General features: G+C 40.9%; 1 protein-coding gene across 1 annotated transcript in view; it reads left to right on the top strand.

Moving 5' to 3' along the window:
* Pgm2 (phosphoglucomutase 2) overlaps positions 1–11,933 on the top strand; it is a 33,721-nt gene extending 21,788 nt beyond the window's left edge. Inside the window, exons 11-14 of the mRNA XM_048364427.1 lie at positions 390–519; positions 1,219–1,408; positions 5,146–5,279; positions 11,491–11,933. Coding sequence (XP_048220384.1) covers positions 390–519; positions 1,219–1,408; positions 5,146–5,279; positions 11,491–11,593 — 557 coding nt within the window. The 3' untranslated portion in view covers positions 11,594–11,933. The remainder of the gene's footprint in view (positions 1–389; positions 520–1,218; positions 1,409–5,145; positions 5,280–11,490) is intronic.
* Positions 11,934–14,367: the final 2,434 nt, after the last annotated feature.

Here is a 14,367-nt window from a genome sequence, read left to right as displayed (position 1 = left end):
TGTAAATAAGTGGGAGCTTTGCCACTTAAGCCATGCCTCCACTCTAGAATTTTGCTGGCTAACTGAAGATGGAGTCTCACAGACTTTTCTACTTGGGCTTCCTTCAAACCATAATCCTCTAGGTCTCAGTCTCTTGAGTAGCTAGAGTTATAGGTATAAGCCACTGGTGCCTGGCTACTGGGTTCAATTCTTAACCTATGGGGATAATGAGAAATATGCATATACTCCATACTGTACCACTTGTAATGTGCAGAAGCCAGGATGCTTATAGCATGAAGCTGGACACCATGTAGTTAAGGAGCCCACTCTTAAGTGTGTGTGTGTGTGTGTGTGTGTGTGTGTGTGTGTGTCTGTCTGTCTGTCTGTCTGTCTGACATGTGTCTCTGCAGGGTACATGTGCTGCCCTTTCGTCCTGGACAAAGATGGAGTCAGTGCTGCTGTCATAAGTGCAGAATTGGCGAGCTTTCTAGCAGCCAAGAGTTTGTCTCTGTCTCAGCAGCTGAAGGCCATCTATGTGGAGTAAGTCTCTCCTGACTGTTTGACTGAAGTAATATGTTCCAATGTTTTATTATCTTCTTGGGCATGAGATACAAAGATGCTTTCTAGTGTTCATAGTTGAGTGAAAGGTTCTATTTCTTGTAAGAAATTAGATCACCTTTTCCTTTTGATGTTTAACCATTTACTACTAGTCCACCTGCAATTTCAGTGACATCTGGTCAATCTTCTTGGCAAGTTCTGAACTCTGCCTACACCGTGCAGAAAGTTCTAGAGACATCATGTGGCGCGACTGCCTTCCAATAAACCTTGAATTTACAAATACAAACTGATCCTGGGGTAGATGGTTCCATTTCTTTTTGTGTGTATGGGCAAGTACTGGGTCTTGAACTCAGGGCCTGGGTACTGTCCCTTAGATTTTTTGCTCAAGACTGGTGCTTTACTACTTGAGTCACAGCTCTACTTTTTTGCTGGTTAATTGGAGGAAAGAGTGGACTGCCTGGGTTGTCTTCAAATTGTGATTCTCAGACCTTAGCTTCCTGAGTAGCGAGGATTACAGATGTGAGCCACCAGCACCTGGGCTAGACCTGCTTTTAAATACTAGGCAACTTTAAAGTTTTGGCTGTTTATTTCTTGTGTTTTAGAATAAATGGATGACAGTATATTATGTGTTACACTGCAGAGTTATTTGTTGTTCATTTTCATGAATTGGTATTGTTTTAGGTATGGCTACCATATTACCAAAGCTTCATATTTTATCTGCCATGATCAAGGCACCATTCAAAAATTATTTGGAAACCTAAGAAACTATGATGGGGAGAATAATTATCCAAAAACTTGTGGAAAATTTGAAATCTCTGCCATTAGGGACCTTACAACTGGATACGATGACAGCCAATCTGATAAAAAAGCAGTAAGTACTATTCCTATCAATTGAACTCTTTACTATTTGCTTTTTCTTTTTTTCCCAATAATTTGAAGAAATTCACCTAATCTATTTCATGGATTAAGGCTAGTTTTATAAATAAGCTATACAGTATATGAACAATGACAACGTATGGGCTAGACCTAAAAGGGCTTTTCGTGGTCATTGGATGGTTGATGGTACCAGGGCCATCACTTGAGACATAGGAAATTTATCAGTAATTCTCAACTGAGGAACATTCGAGTCATATAGAGGACTAGCTAAAACAAAATGCTAGACAAACCAGGTGGCATACCCATCGGAAGCAGGAGGATTGGGAGCTTGAGGCATCCCAGCTACTGTCACAAACAAAGCAAACAAAAAACCCTACAGTGGTTTGCAGCCTACCCTGGAGGGAGTTTCTTTTTTTTTTTTGGCCAATCCTGGGGCTTGGACTCAGCCTGAGCACTGTCCCTGGCTTCTTTTTGCTCAAGGCTAGCACTCTGCCACTTGAGTCACAGCACCCCTTCTGGCCATTTTCTGTATATGTGGTGCTGGGGAATCGAACCCAGGGCCTCATGTATACGAGGCAAGCACTCTTGCCACTAGGCCATATCCCCAGCCCTGGAGGGAGTTTCTTGATTGTTCTGTCTGCAATGGGGGAGACTAAGAGTTTTATAGCTAACAAATTTCCAGAACACACGGATGCTGACGCAACTGATCCACTCTGAAAGAATCACTACTCACTTTCTGATTAGTTTTACCCTAGCCTCTAAATGCACATGTTCTAAAGCATATCTTTGCATTCTTCATGCCAAATGGGTCCCCTCATTACAGCCAAAGGGGAGACCGAGGAGTACTGTGACAAAAGATTAGAAGTAAAATGGGGATATGAGAATAGAAGGATAATGGGAATGAGGTGGTAGATGTCTTCTTGATCATTACCTTTTTTTTTTTTTTAAGTCAGTTATGGGGCTTGAACTCAGAGCCTAGGTGCTGTTCCCAAGCTTTTTTGCTCAAGGCTAGTGCTCTACCACTTTGAACCACAGTTCCACTTCCAGTTTTTAGGTGATTAATTGGAGATGAGTCTCATGGCCTTTCCTGTCTGGACGGGCTTCCCAACTGCGATCCTCAGATCCCAGCCTCCTGAGTAGCTAGGATTATAGGTGTGAGCCACCAAGACCCAGCTTGTATTTACCTTTTTAATTTTCATTTGTGTCCATGGTCTTAAAAGGGCTATGAGGAAAACTGCCACCTGCTGGCCAACCCAACTTCCACTCTTATTTCTTCTAGTGTTTCCATATTGTATCTTGCAGTTAGGATTTGGTTCTTATACTTCCTGCATTACATACTCCCCACTCTGCCCTACCAAATCAGATTCTACATTTATTTTATTTTATTTTATTTTATTTTTGTTGCTGGTACTGGGGCTTAAGCTGAAGGTCTGGGCACTGTTCATTAGCTTTTGCACTAAAGCTGGGGCTCCATCACTTGAGCCATTTTTCTTTTTGCTCATTAATTGCAGATAAGAGTCTCATAGACTTTTCTGCCTGGGCTGGATTTGAGCTTCAATTCTCAGATCTCAGCCTCCTGAATAACTAGAATTACAGGTGTGATTCACCAGCCCCTGGAAGATTCCAAGCTTTTATCATTATGGTAAGTATTACTGTGGCCTGCTGCTTAGCTAATAGTATATTCTTGGTGAGGCTTACTTTCTTTGAGAAAAAAATGTATTTTCTGTAATTAACAGTTGCTTTGTCCTTTCATTTGCCTCGATATCCATCCAGCTGTCCCCAGCTCTTCCTAAATCTTTCAAATGACTCTTGGTAATATTTTCCATGTGATCAAAGGATTCTGCTATTTTGGAGTCTCCATTTTATCTCCAGTGGACTCCCACTCTACCCCTCCCCCCATACACTCTCCCTCATCCAGGTTATGCTAGCTGTTTTCTCCAAATGTCATCCTGAGAATGCCAATTGCCATGGCTGAGACTCCTATTCTGAACACCCTGGCTTTCTTTTTATTTATTTTCCTGTATTACATCCGCTAATGGCTTCCTGAAAAAAAGAGGTGGGGTCAAGTTTTAGGAGCATTTAGTTCTGGAAATATCCAATTATGTCCTCATACTTTGACTCATTTTTTAAAGCATTGCTCCATTACAGCTTGGCTTTCCAGCATTACCTTAAGCATCCACTCATTTCTTCCTTCAGCCAGTAGTTGAGGCCTGCTGTATACTGCATACAGAGATGTCAGTGCCATACTTAGCCATTTCTTCATAACTTGTTTTTCTTCCTTTTTTTCCCCTCTTTGTTGGTTGTAGGACTTGAACTCAGGGCCTGGGCATTGTCCCTGAGCTTTTTCACTCAAGGCTAGTACGCTATCATTTTTGAGCCACAGCGCCACTTCTGGTTTTCTGGTGGTTAATTAGAGATAAGACTTTCCTGCTTAGGCTGGCTTTGAACCACAATCCTCAGATCTCAGCCTCCTGACCAGCTAGGATTACAGGCATGAGCCACTGGTGCTCAGCCCTTGCTTTTTTCCTCTCTGGGGAGATTTTAGGAATTTTTTTCTAAACTTGATGCTCTCAGACATCATGGTGATGTGTGCTGGTTTGTATTTATGGGTTGTTGGGTATGTTCGACTTGTCACTGAGAGACAATCAACTATCATATCCTCTTTCCTTCTGTTTATGGTTAGCAAATTACATCTGTTATCATTCCAGTGGAGTTTAGGGAGCTGTCAGCTACAAATACAGCAGCCAGAGCTTTATTTTTAAAAAATCCTTATGAACCTTTATTTGGCAAAGTTTCACTTTGTGAGAATATTGAAAGATATGACATTGATCAAGATGCGTTGTTTTCACAAACTGCTTTGTTGAGAGGCAATTCCTTTATACAACTACTTAAACACAATAAAAAGTTGCACTTTGTAATTTTTAGTGCATTATTAATTCATTTGAAATCAGTTTCTTGTGAAATGATACATTTTCATTTGAATAAAGCTTTAGTAACTTCAGTAGATCAAGGGAGGTAAAAATCTAGTCTACAAAGTTACTTAATGTTCTTACACTATTATTACTGCATAGTAATCATTCACATGAGTGAGTTTTTTTTTTTCTTACCAGGTGCTGGTGGCTCATGCCTATAATCCTAGCTGCTCAGGATGCTGAGGCCTGAGGATTATGGTTCAAAGTCATCCCAGGCAGACAAATCCAAGAGACTCTTAACTTCCATATAGCTAACAAGAAGTTGTAAGGGGAACTGCAGCTCAAGTGGTAGAGTTTCAGACTTGAACAAAAAAATCCAAGCAAGGGGCTGGGAAAGTGGCCCAGTGGTAGAGTGCTTGCCTCATATACACGAAGCCCTGGGTTCGATTCCTTAGCACCACATATATAGAAAAAGCCAGAAGTGGCGCTGTGGCTCAAGTGGTAGAGTGCTAGCCTTGAGCAAAAAGAAGCCAGGGACAGTGCTCAGGCCCTGAGTTCATGTCCCATAACTAGCAAAAAAAAAAAAAAAAATCCAAGGAAGAGTACAAGTTTCAGAGTTCAAGCCCCAGTACCAGCACATGCGTGCCTGCATGCGTGCGTGCACATATACACACACACACTCATACAGGAAAAGTTCTTTTCTACACAGTATATTTCTTTGGCATGATTTTCTTGCTTATCCAGAGGGAAGGATTGGCTAGGCCATAAGGGCTTGTGTTACAATGGAAGTAGGTAACAATGTGTATGAATTCATTCCTAGGTTCTTCCCACTAGTAAGAGCAGCCAGATGATCACATTCACCTTTGTGAATGGCGGTGTGGCCACCATGAGAACCAGTGGGACAGAGCCCAAGATCAAGTACTACGCCGAGCTCTGTGCCCCACCCGGCAACAGGTATGTCGGGACCGCAGGTAGTGAAGGTTTTATTCCCGAGCCTCCTAGTTCTGGTCAAGTGCTAGGTAAAAGTGTGGCATCTTTCCAAGGTATTGTTTAATTAACCTGTGGCCACATTGTGGTATGAACAGTCCTTCAATAAATAATAAATGCTTGAATAAACAATGCTTATCCAGGGATAAGCATGCTTAGTTTTTCTTTCTTTTCTTTTTATTCCTTTCTAGGACTCTTAGTGCTTGCTTACTTCCCACCTACCTTTCCTATTATGGGAAAATTACATTTCTAATGTCAGTAATAAAAGTGAACTCTTTTCTGGGTCCTATAATTATTATTATTATTATCATCATTATTATTAACCTGTGGCATTATTATTATTAATTATCCTGTGGCCTTCCCAAGTCTCTGATAAAAATCTGTTCCATGTGTATTCAGTAAAGATCTTTGAGTACCTGTACAGGTATGAGACTTTAGCCCAGGGATGATAAAGAACCACATCAGAAGGAGTCTTTGCTGTCAAAGAAATGGGGGGGTTGGGAGCTTTAGGTTCAGAAAGCCTGAGTTGCTCTCCTTCCAGCCGTGGTACCATTTTGAACGTTCATGCATGAAATGGTGCACGTCCTTGCACGTGAACTCTTGACCTGGCATCAATCTGTAGTGTGCAGTGCCCTTCTCCATGCTGAAGAGAAGCAGCAGCGTGCTTCGAAGCTGAGTGAAGTCAGAGCTCTCTCATAGAAAACAACTGCAAGCTGTAGATGCAAATAGAAGTTTTCTACCAGCTGGGTTCTGGTGGCTCACATGTATAATCCACACTACTAAGAGGCTAGGATCTTCAAAATAACAAGCAAAATGATGAAAATGGTAGAGCACCAACGGAGCAAGCAAGCTGAGTGAGCACGAAGTCCTGCGATCAAACCTCAGTACTGGGGGGAGGGGGGACCCACTAACTGTATTTTATTTATTTATTACCACATTTTAAGAGTGAAAAGGAGCAAGTGACATTAGTCTAAATAATATTTAACTTAATATAGCCAAAATATTACCATTGCAACAATATAGTCCATGGGAAAATTAGTAGACATGTTGTTACTTTTTGTTTGTTTGTTTTTAAATTGTGCTTTTAAAAAAATCTTTCCTTTTTTAGTACTGGGATCAAACCCAGGATGTTGCGCTTGCTTGGCAAGTGCTTTGCCATTGTGCTACATACATCCCAGCCCAATTTTGTTACTTCTTAAAGAAAAAAGACCTATAAGGCTACAGACTTCATGCAGCCCATAATCTTGCAGCATATCAAAATTTGAATGACAAATTTTTACTAAAATGCTTGACCTCTCTTTAGATTTTACAAATTTCATAGTAGATAAAATAGATTTTAATACCAGAATTACTTCAATAACTGAATTAAATGTCTCTTTTTTTAATAATTTGATTCGGGGGGGCAAAAAATTCAATCATGAAGTCAACATATAAAAGCAATTCATTTTCTATGAATTCTAAATTGTCAATAATTTATTTATTTATTTTATTTATTTTTTTTTTTTGGCCTTGGACTGGGCCTTGGACTCAGGGCCTGAGCACTGTCCCTGGCTTCTTCCCGCTCAAGGCTAGCACTCTGCCACTTGAGCCACAGCGCCGCTTCTGGCCGTTTTCTGTATATGTGGTGCTGGGGAATTGAACCTAGGGCCTCGTGTATCCGAGGCAGGCACTCTTGCCACTAGGCTATATCCCCAGCCCCTAAATTGTCAATAATTTATTAATAATATGCTTTTATCAATGTTCCTATAGGGTTAAATAATAAGCTACTGCTGAGCATTGGTGGCTCACACCTACTACTCAGGAGGCTCAGCTCTGAGGATCAGGATTTTATGCCAGCCCAGGCAAAAAAGTCCATGAGACTCTTAACTCCTTAACTCCACTTAACCATCCAGAAAGCTGGAAGTGGAGCTGGGGCTCAAGTGATAGAGCACAAGCCTTGAGCACAAAAGTTCAGGGATAGTGCCCAGGCCCTGAGTTCAAGCCCTAGGACACACACACACACACACACACACACACACACACACACACACAAATACAAATAATAAGCTACTTATAGGGCTTGAACTTAGGGCCTGGGCACTGTCTGAGCACTGTCTCAACACTAGCACTCTACCACTTTGAGCCATAGTGCCACTTCTGATTTTCTGGTAGTTAATCCGGAGATAAGAGTTTCATGGACTTCCCTTCCCAGGCTGGCTTTGAACCGTGATGTTAGATCTCAGCCTCCTGAGTATCTAGGAATACAGGTGTAAGCCACTGGTGCCCAGCTAACAAGCTACTTTCAACCATATTGAATACAGTTTTCCGTAGACATTTCCTTGTAATTCTCATCTTAGTAGTTTTACATTTCTTTGCACCTTTCTTATTTATGTTTGGTAGTGCTGGGGTTTGCTCCTTGGGCTGGAGCTGTACTGTTGAGCCTTGCTTCCAGCCCTGTTTTGTGCTGGTACTCTTTATGATAAGGGTTTCACTTCCTAGATGGACATTTGCCTAGCTATGATCTGCCTATTTTTAGACTTTCTGTCATTACTGGGATCATAAGAACATGCTACCATGTCCCGCTTCTTGTCTAGAGAGATGAGTTTTGCAGGCTTTTCTGCTCAGGCTGGCCTGGAACCTGGATCCTTCCATTCTCAGTCTCTCAGGTTGCTTGGGAAGACAGGTGTGCTGTGCAGTTTCCAACTGTGGGTTGAGAAGGAACCAAGTGAATGTTTCTACCTAGGATAGCCTTGAATCATAATCTTTGCATTTGCAACCTCTCAAGTAGCTAGGGTTACAGCATGATCCACCAGCACTTGGCTTGTATGCATTCTTTAAAAAAAACAAAAAACAAAAAACAAAAACAACGAAGGACTTTAGTCCAATTTAAAAAGATCTGTTTTCCCGGCATCTTGTCTCCTCCTCTTCTTCTTCTTCTTTTTTTTTTTTTTGGTTGGTAGTGGGGCTTGAACTCAGGGCCTGGGCACTGCCCCTTTTTGCTCAATGCTAGCGCTCTACCATTTTGAGCCACAGTGCCACTTCCGGTTTTTGAGTAGTTAATTGGAGATAAGAGTCTCACAGGGACTGCCCAGGGTTGGCTTCAAACCACTACCCTTAGTTCTCAGCCTCCTGAGTAGCTAGGATTACAGGCATAAGCCACCAGGGCCTAGCATGTCTCTTCTTTTTTAGTGTTTATGGCTCAATGCTATTACTTAAAAATTTCAAATAACTTATTGGACTGAACTTCAGATATCTGTTTGTAAGTTGCTGACAAATTTTTTTTAAAAATTGTTCTTTTATTATATTCATTTGGAATGTTGTTCCTCTTTATGAAGGAAGTGAGACATTATGCACTAGGTGTGTCTAATGTCATGGCGCACCTATTAGTAAAGACATAGCTAAATGCCGGAGAAGCTATGTCTATAAAGAAATGGGCAAGGTTGTATCTCAAGTAAACTTTACTTATGAATATAGATCTGAGGCATAGGTTGCTGACATTAACCTGTCACTAGCATTTTATAGTATCTGTTCTCTCACATACATAGTTTTTTTCCTTCTGAACCATTTTAAAGTTATAGACTTCATGATCGTTCACTTCAAAATATTTCATCCTCTAAGAACAAGGAAACTTCTCCCAATGTTATTAAATAACAGTAACAAAGTTCCAAAAAAACAAGAGTAGTTGAATGAGCACATTAAAACATTTATGACCAAGCACCATGGCTCATGGCTGTACTCTACCCAGTTACTCGGGAGGTTGAGATATAGAGGATCTTAATTTTAGGTCAGTAAAGTAGGAAAATCTGAGAGACATCTCTAAAGTAACCAATAAAAAGCCCAGCTGGATATCCAAGAGCTAGTAGCATAGGAGGCTGAGATCTAAGGATCAAGATTCAAAGCTAGCCCAGGAAAAAGTTATCAAGGACCTATGTCCAAAGTATTTTGGACTTGATGGAGAATATATCTGTAATCTCAGCTACTCCAGAGGTGGAGGTAAGATTGTATTCCAAGGCTAGTCTAGGCAAAGTTAGCATGAGGTCTTATCTGTATTAAAAGCTCTGGAATTATTATTATCCAAAAAATGAAATGTACTCATTACTTCACTTACGATGAAATGTAACTCTGTACAACATCTTAATAATAACAATAAAATTATGCTTAAAATAAGTAAATAAAAGCTCTAGGGCTGAAGGTATGGCTCAAGTGGTAAAACACTTGCCCAGCCAGTTCAAAACCCTAGATTCGGTTACTGGGGTGTGTGGCGATACCGCTGTATCATATTAGTATTAGAATGGGGAAGAGTAAGACATATTACCATTCTAGGGATTATTGTATTACTAAATCATGTGCAGTAGTACTGATCTTGCCTTCCCCCATCATGAAAATGATGTAAATGCAATGTCAGAAACATTAAAGGAATAGACATACATACCATGGCTAAAACCATACCAGATCAACAAATAGTAGTTAACAGTAAATTCCTTGAGTTTCCATTTTAGGTTTTGTTTTTGAATAATTATTACTTTATTTACCTTCCTGAGAACTGTTCTTTTTTCAAGGCATATTTGTGGAGAAGGAAAAGCAACTAGTGTAATTCCTAGGATTTATGAGATGTTTTATACATATGTTGTCAGTAGGGATAAAATAATTACAATGATAGGTACCTTTATGCAAGGTCTTTGGGCCGGATTCTGTGCTAATTATTTTATGTAATGTATCTCAATCTGCATAACAACTCTCAAGAGGGTAAAGACTTCATTCCAATTTTACAAATGAGGAATCCAGACCTCAGAGGCTGAGGCTCACTGTCCCAGGGCACACAGCTACTAGCCCCTAGTGGAGTCACAATCAATGGCTATAATCAAATTGATTGCTTTCATTGTGCTAGTTAGCTCTTGCAAGATAAAAACAAGCTCACATAATTACCAGGACTGCCATTTCCATTCAAATGAGCTTTGCGTATAAACTTTGCAGATAGTTGAAAATAAAGGAAATTGTGAAGCATTTGTTTTTTAAAATCCAGGTATTTTTGTTTGAACATACAGTAACTCATCCTATGCTCCATAAGCTCCTACAAACCTGTGTAACTGAGCCAGTTTTTTTGTTTTGTTGTTTTTTCCCCCAGTCCTGGGGCTTGAACTCAGGGCCTGAACACTGTCCCTGGCTTCTTTTTGCTTAAGGCTAGCACTCTGCCACTTGAGCCACAGCGCCACTTCTGGCTTTTTCTATATATGTTGTGCTGAGGAATTGAACCCAGGGCTTCCGGTATGCGAGGCAAGCACTTTACCACTAGGCCATATTCCCAGCCCAGAGCCAGTTTTATGGATTATTTGCCACATGTAAATGAGGGGGTTTAATACTCTTTGAATACTTGATTTTCTTAGATCAATTTCCCTAGATTTTTGTTTATACTTTAGTTATTACCATTTTTGTTTGTTTCCAATATAAATTACTTCTCAAGGGAGCATTTCCTGGTGTTTGACTGCTCAGACCTGCAAGCAGATTCTCCCCTGATGGTGGACTCGTACATATTAGGGGCAAACTAAGCCCAGGAGATTAAGGACTCACAGGTATATTCTGAGTAAAAGTTCAGCAGGATTTGGAATCAAGTAGGTACATGTATTGGAAATCTAGAGATGGTAGGCCCAAAATTGTGCCTCTTAAAAATTCTAATGTGGCAGATGCAGGTGGCTTACACCTGTAATCCTAGCTACTCAGGAGGCCAAGTTCTGAAGATCACCGTTCAAAGCCAGCCCAAGCAGGAGAGTCTCTGAGACACTTACCTCCAGTTTACCAGCAAACAGCTGGAAGTGGAGCTGTGTCTCAAGTGGTAGAACACTTGAGTGAAAAGGAGACAGCAGCCAGGCCCTGAGATCAAACCCTAGGACCAGAACACGCACAAGCGTGCACACGCGCATGCGCACACACACACACACAAATTTGAATGCAAAGAACAAGAGATAATTTGGTTTATAGTTAAGAACTTGGAAAAACTTTTAAGAAAAACAATAAATATTTCATTGGGATTTTTTTTTTTCCAACAGTCAACAGATATGTCCCCATGCATGAGTTACTGAAGTTCTGTTTTCTGATTAGGTCTTCCTGTTGGGGTTAGTGCACTTGGTCAATAGAGGGAATGTTTGAAATAATGAATAGTGTTAGAATAATCCATTGTCCTGGATTTCTCCTTTTTTCCCAGTGATCCTGAGCAGCTGAAGAAGGAACTGAACGAACTTGTTGATGCTATCGAGGAAAACTTTTTCCAGCCACAAAAGTATCATCTGCAGCCAAAGGCAGAATGAAGGGTTCCAGTCTGATTGGATTTCCATTTACCTCCAGTTAAGCAGAACTTGATTTTTATAAAGCAATATTTCTGAAGACCCAGAAATTCAAATGATCACTCTGAAGTATTAATATAGCTTGCAATAATACGTTTTCCTCTTTGTTTTATGTTTATTCTTTAAGAAGAACTAGAGAAGTAAGCAAACATCCTTATTAAAATGCTGCCGGGGCCAATGTCCTTTGCCTGTAATCCTGGTTACTCAGGAGACTGAAATACACGTGTGTTTGAAGCTAGCCTTGGCAAGAACACCTTTATCTCCAGAAAACTCCCCAAAAGCTGGAAGAGAAGCTGTGGCTCAAGTGGTAGAGCATCAGCCTTGAGTACAAAAGCTAAGGGGCAGGACCTCAGTTCAAGCCCCAGTTCATACACACACACACAACACACACACACACTCACTCACACACTATTACGTCTGGGAATTGTCTGGATTTTTTTTTAATGAAAAAATTTTAAATAACATTCATGTCTTCATTTGCTTAGATGTGTGTCTTCTTTGTTATTCTTTTGCTATGCAGTTGAAATAATCAGAACGCCTATATGATTAGTAAGTTCTGGGCTGCCACTTTTTAAGTATATTTGTAGTTTATATTTCTATGAATTTCTTATAATTAAAATAAATGAGCAGATCAAATGTTATCTTCATGTTTGGGAAATATTCAATTCATAGGAACCTGTGAAGTAAAACAAAAACACTGTTAAAAGAGTTTTTAAATTTTGTTTTACATAAAGCTCAGTTTTATCTGTGTGCTAGTGACTCACACCTATAACCCTGGCTACTCAGGGGACTGAGCTCTGGGGCTTATGTTGTAAAGCCAACCCAGGCAGAAAAATCTATTAGACCCTTATTGCCAATTAACCTCTAAAAAGCCAGAAGTAGAGGTGTGGCTCAAGTGGTAGAATGCCAGCCTTGAGCAGAAAAAGCTAAGGGATAGCACCTAGGTCCTGAGTTCAAGCTCTAGAACTGCAGCTTTAGTTCCGTAGTAAAATTAAGTGAAGGGCTCAGAATTGTCCTGCGACCCTCTCTCCACACATATAGTCTCCCCCTTAATCAACAGCTCCCGCCACAGGATACATTGTATCTGTAGTGAAATGACACCCATTGTTACCCTGCAGGACTGGCAGGGAGGAAGGCATGAATAGACAGAGCACAGGATCTGGGGACCATGAAACTCCTGTCTGTAGGCTACAGTGGTAGTAGACACATGCCAGTCCACAGTTGTCCAAACCCCATAGACAATATCCTAAAATAACTGTGTTTGGGGTGATCATTTTGTCATTTTTTTTTAATGAAGAAATTTCACTGCATGGTCTGTGCGTTTCCTCCTGGAAGTCTTTAAATTATGTAGAAATCCATACAGGGCAACTGTCAGCCACCATCAATCACTGGGAATTCTCTCTGGCCCAGTGCTTAGCAAGTTCTCCCCTAAGACTTCACAGCTCAAATAAGGGAAAAATACTTTGTACCAAAGAGGAGAACTTTATGTCAAAGCAGAGAGCTTTGTGCTCACAGCCTTCCTGGCACTGCACCCTGAAGGGGAAAGGAGCTGTGCGTGTGCTGGAACTGGGGACAAGACAGAACCGCAAGGCAGACAGGTGGAGGCTGGGAGAATGCTTTCCGGAGCAAGGCAGTGGCCAGTGGCTGTGGTCAGGGCTGAGAGCTGTCCCAGCTGCCTGGCTGCACCCTAATGGCTTCGCCTGCCTGGGAAGGTGGTCCAATTTGAATGTACAGGTGGCAGTCCGTTTTTTTTATACCTAAAAAGAACACATCCCAAATTAAGTCTGAGGCTGACTGGAGGGAGGAAAGGCAGGTTAATTGTTTTCACTTTCATCTTGGTGGTCTCTGAATTAACAGCTGCTCCTCTTTCCTGTAAGAACCATTGGGGCTGCCTCTCATTTATTTTTCAATTGACTTATCTCACTCATGGTACTATTCAGGGAAAATACTATTTCATTGGCATTGGAAATTCAACTGGTTTTTAAAAAAATAAATGCTTCCTCCAGACACTGGTGATTCACACATGTAATCCTAGCTACTCAGGAGGCTGAGATCTGAGGGCCTCAGTACAAAGCCAGCCCAGGGATCCTTACCCCCAGTTAATCAACAAAATGCCAGAAGGAGAGGTTTGACTCAAAAAGTGGTAGAACACCAACCTTTTCACTCTGTGAAAAAGCCAAGAAAGAGCTTGACGTCCTGAGTAGATATGTAGGTAGGTAGAAGTAGATAGACAGATAACACGTACATGTGTCCTGCTTTGAAGAGATTGATGAAGGATGGCCTCAACATGTTTATGATTTCTGGGTTCTAAATTAGGATAGCACCCTCAGAGCTGCTTGTGTTTCCATTCACACATTCATTACTACAGGAGTCCTGTATCCTGCTAGTCCTATTTAAATCTGGACATGGCTAAACATGCAGCCTGATCTCAAATGTAGTGCTGCAAGAGAAATACCCACTTGATATCCACATAGTTTGCAGCCTTGGAATAGGAAGGCATTTGCAGTGTGACCGGCAGTTTTGGTGTGCTTTCTTATGAACTCCTCTCTTTAAAAAAAACTGTCAAGTTCAAATTCCTAACATTTGTGTTTAAAAATAAATGACTTTGGGATACTACATACATGCCATTTCCCCCACAGAATTCCCTTGTTCCATTCTTCTTATCAGGATATTTGCATAGAGCTGTCAATTGTTAAGAGCAAGACATCACACAGGTGTGGTGACTCATGCCTATAGTT

This window comes from Perognathus longimembris, chromosome 16 (genome assembly GCF_023159225.1).
Source record: "Perognathus longimembris pacificus isolate PPM17 chromosome 16, ASM2315922v1, whole genome shotgun sequence".
NCBI lineage: Eukaryota > Metazoa > Chordata > Mammalia > Rodentia > Heteromyidae > Perognathus > Perognathus longimembris.
Note: the sequence above shows the minus strand (reverse complement) of the source record. Positions and strands in the feature narration are given on the sequence as shown.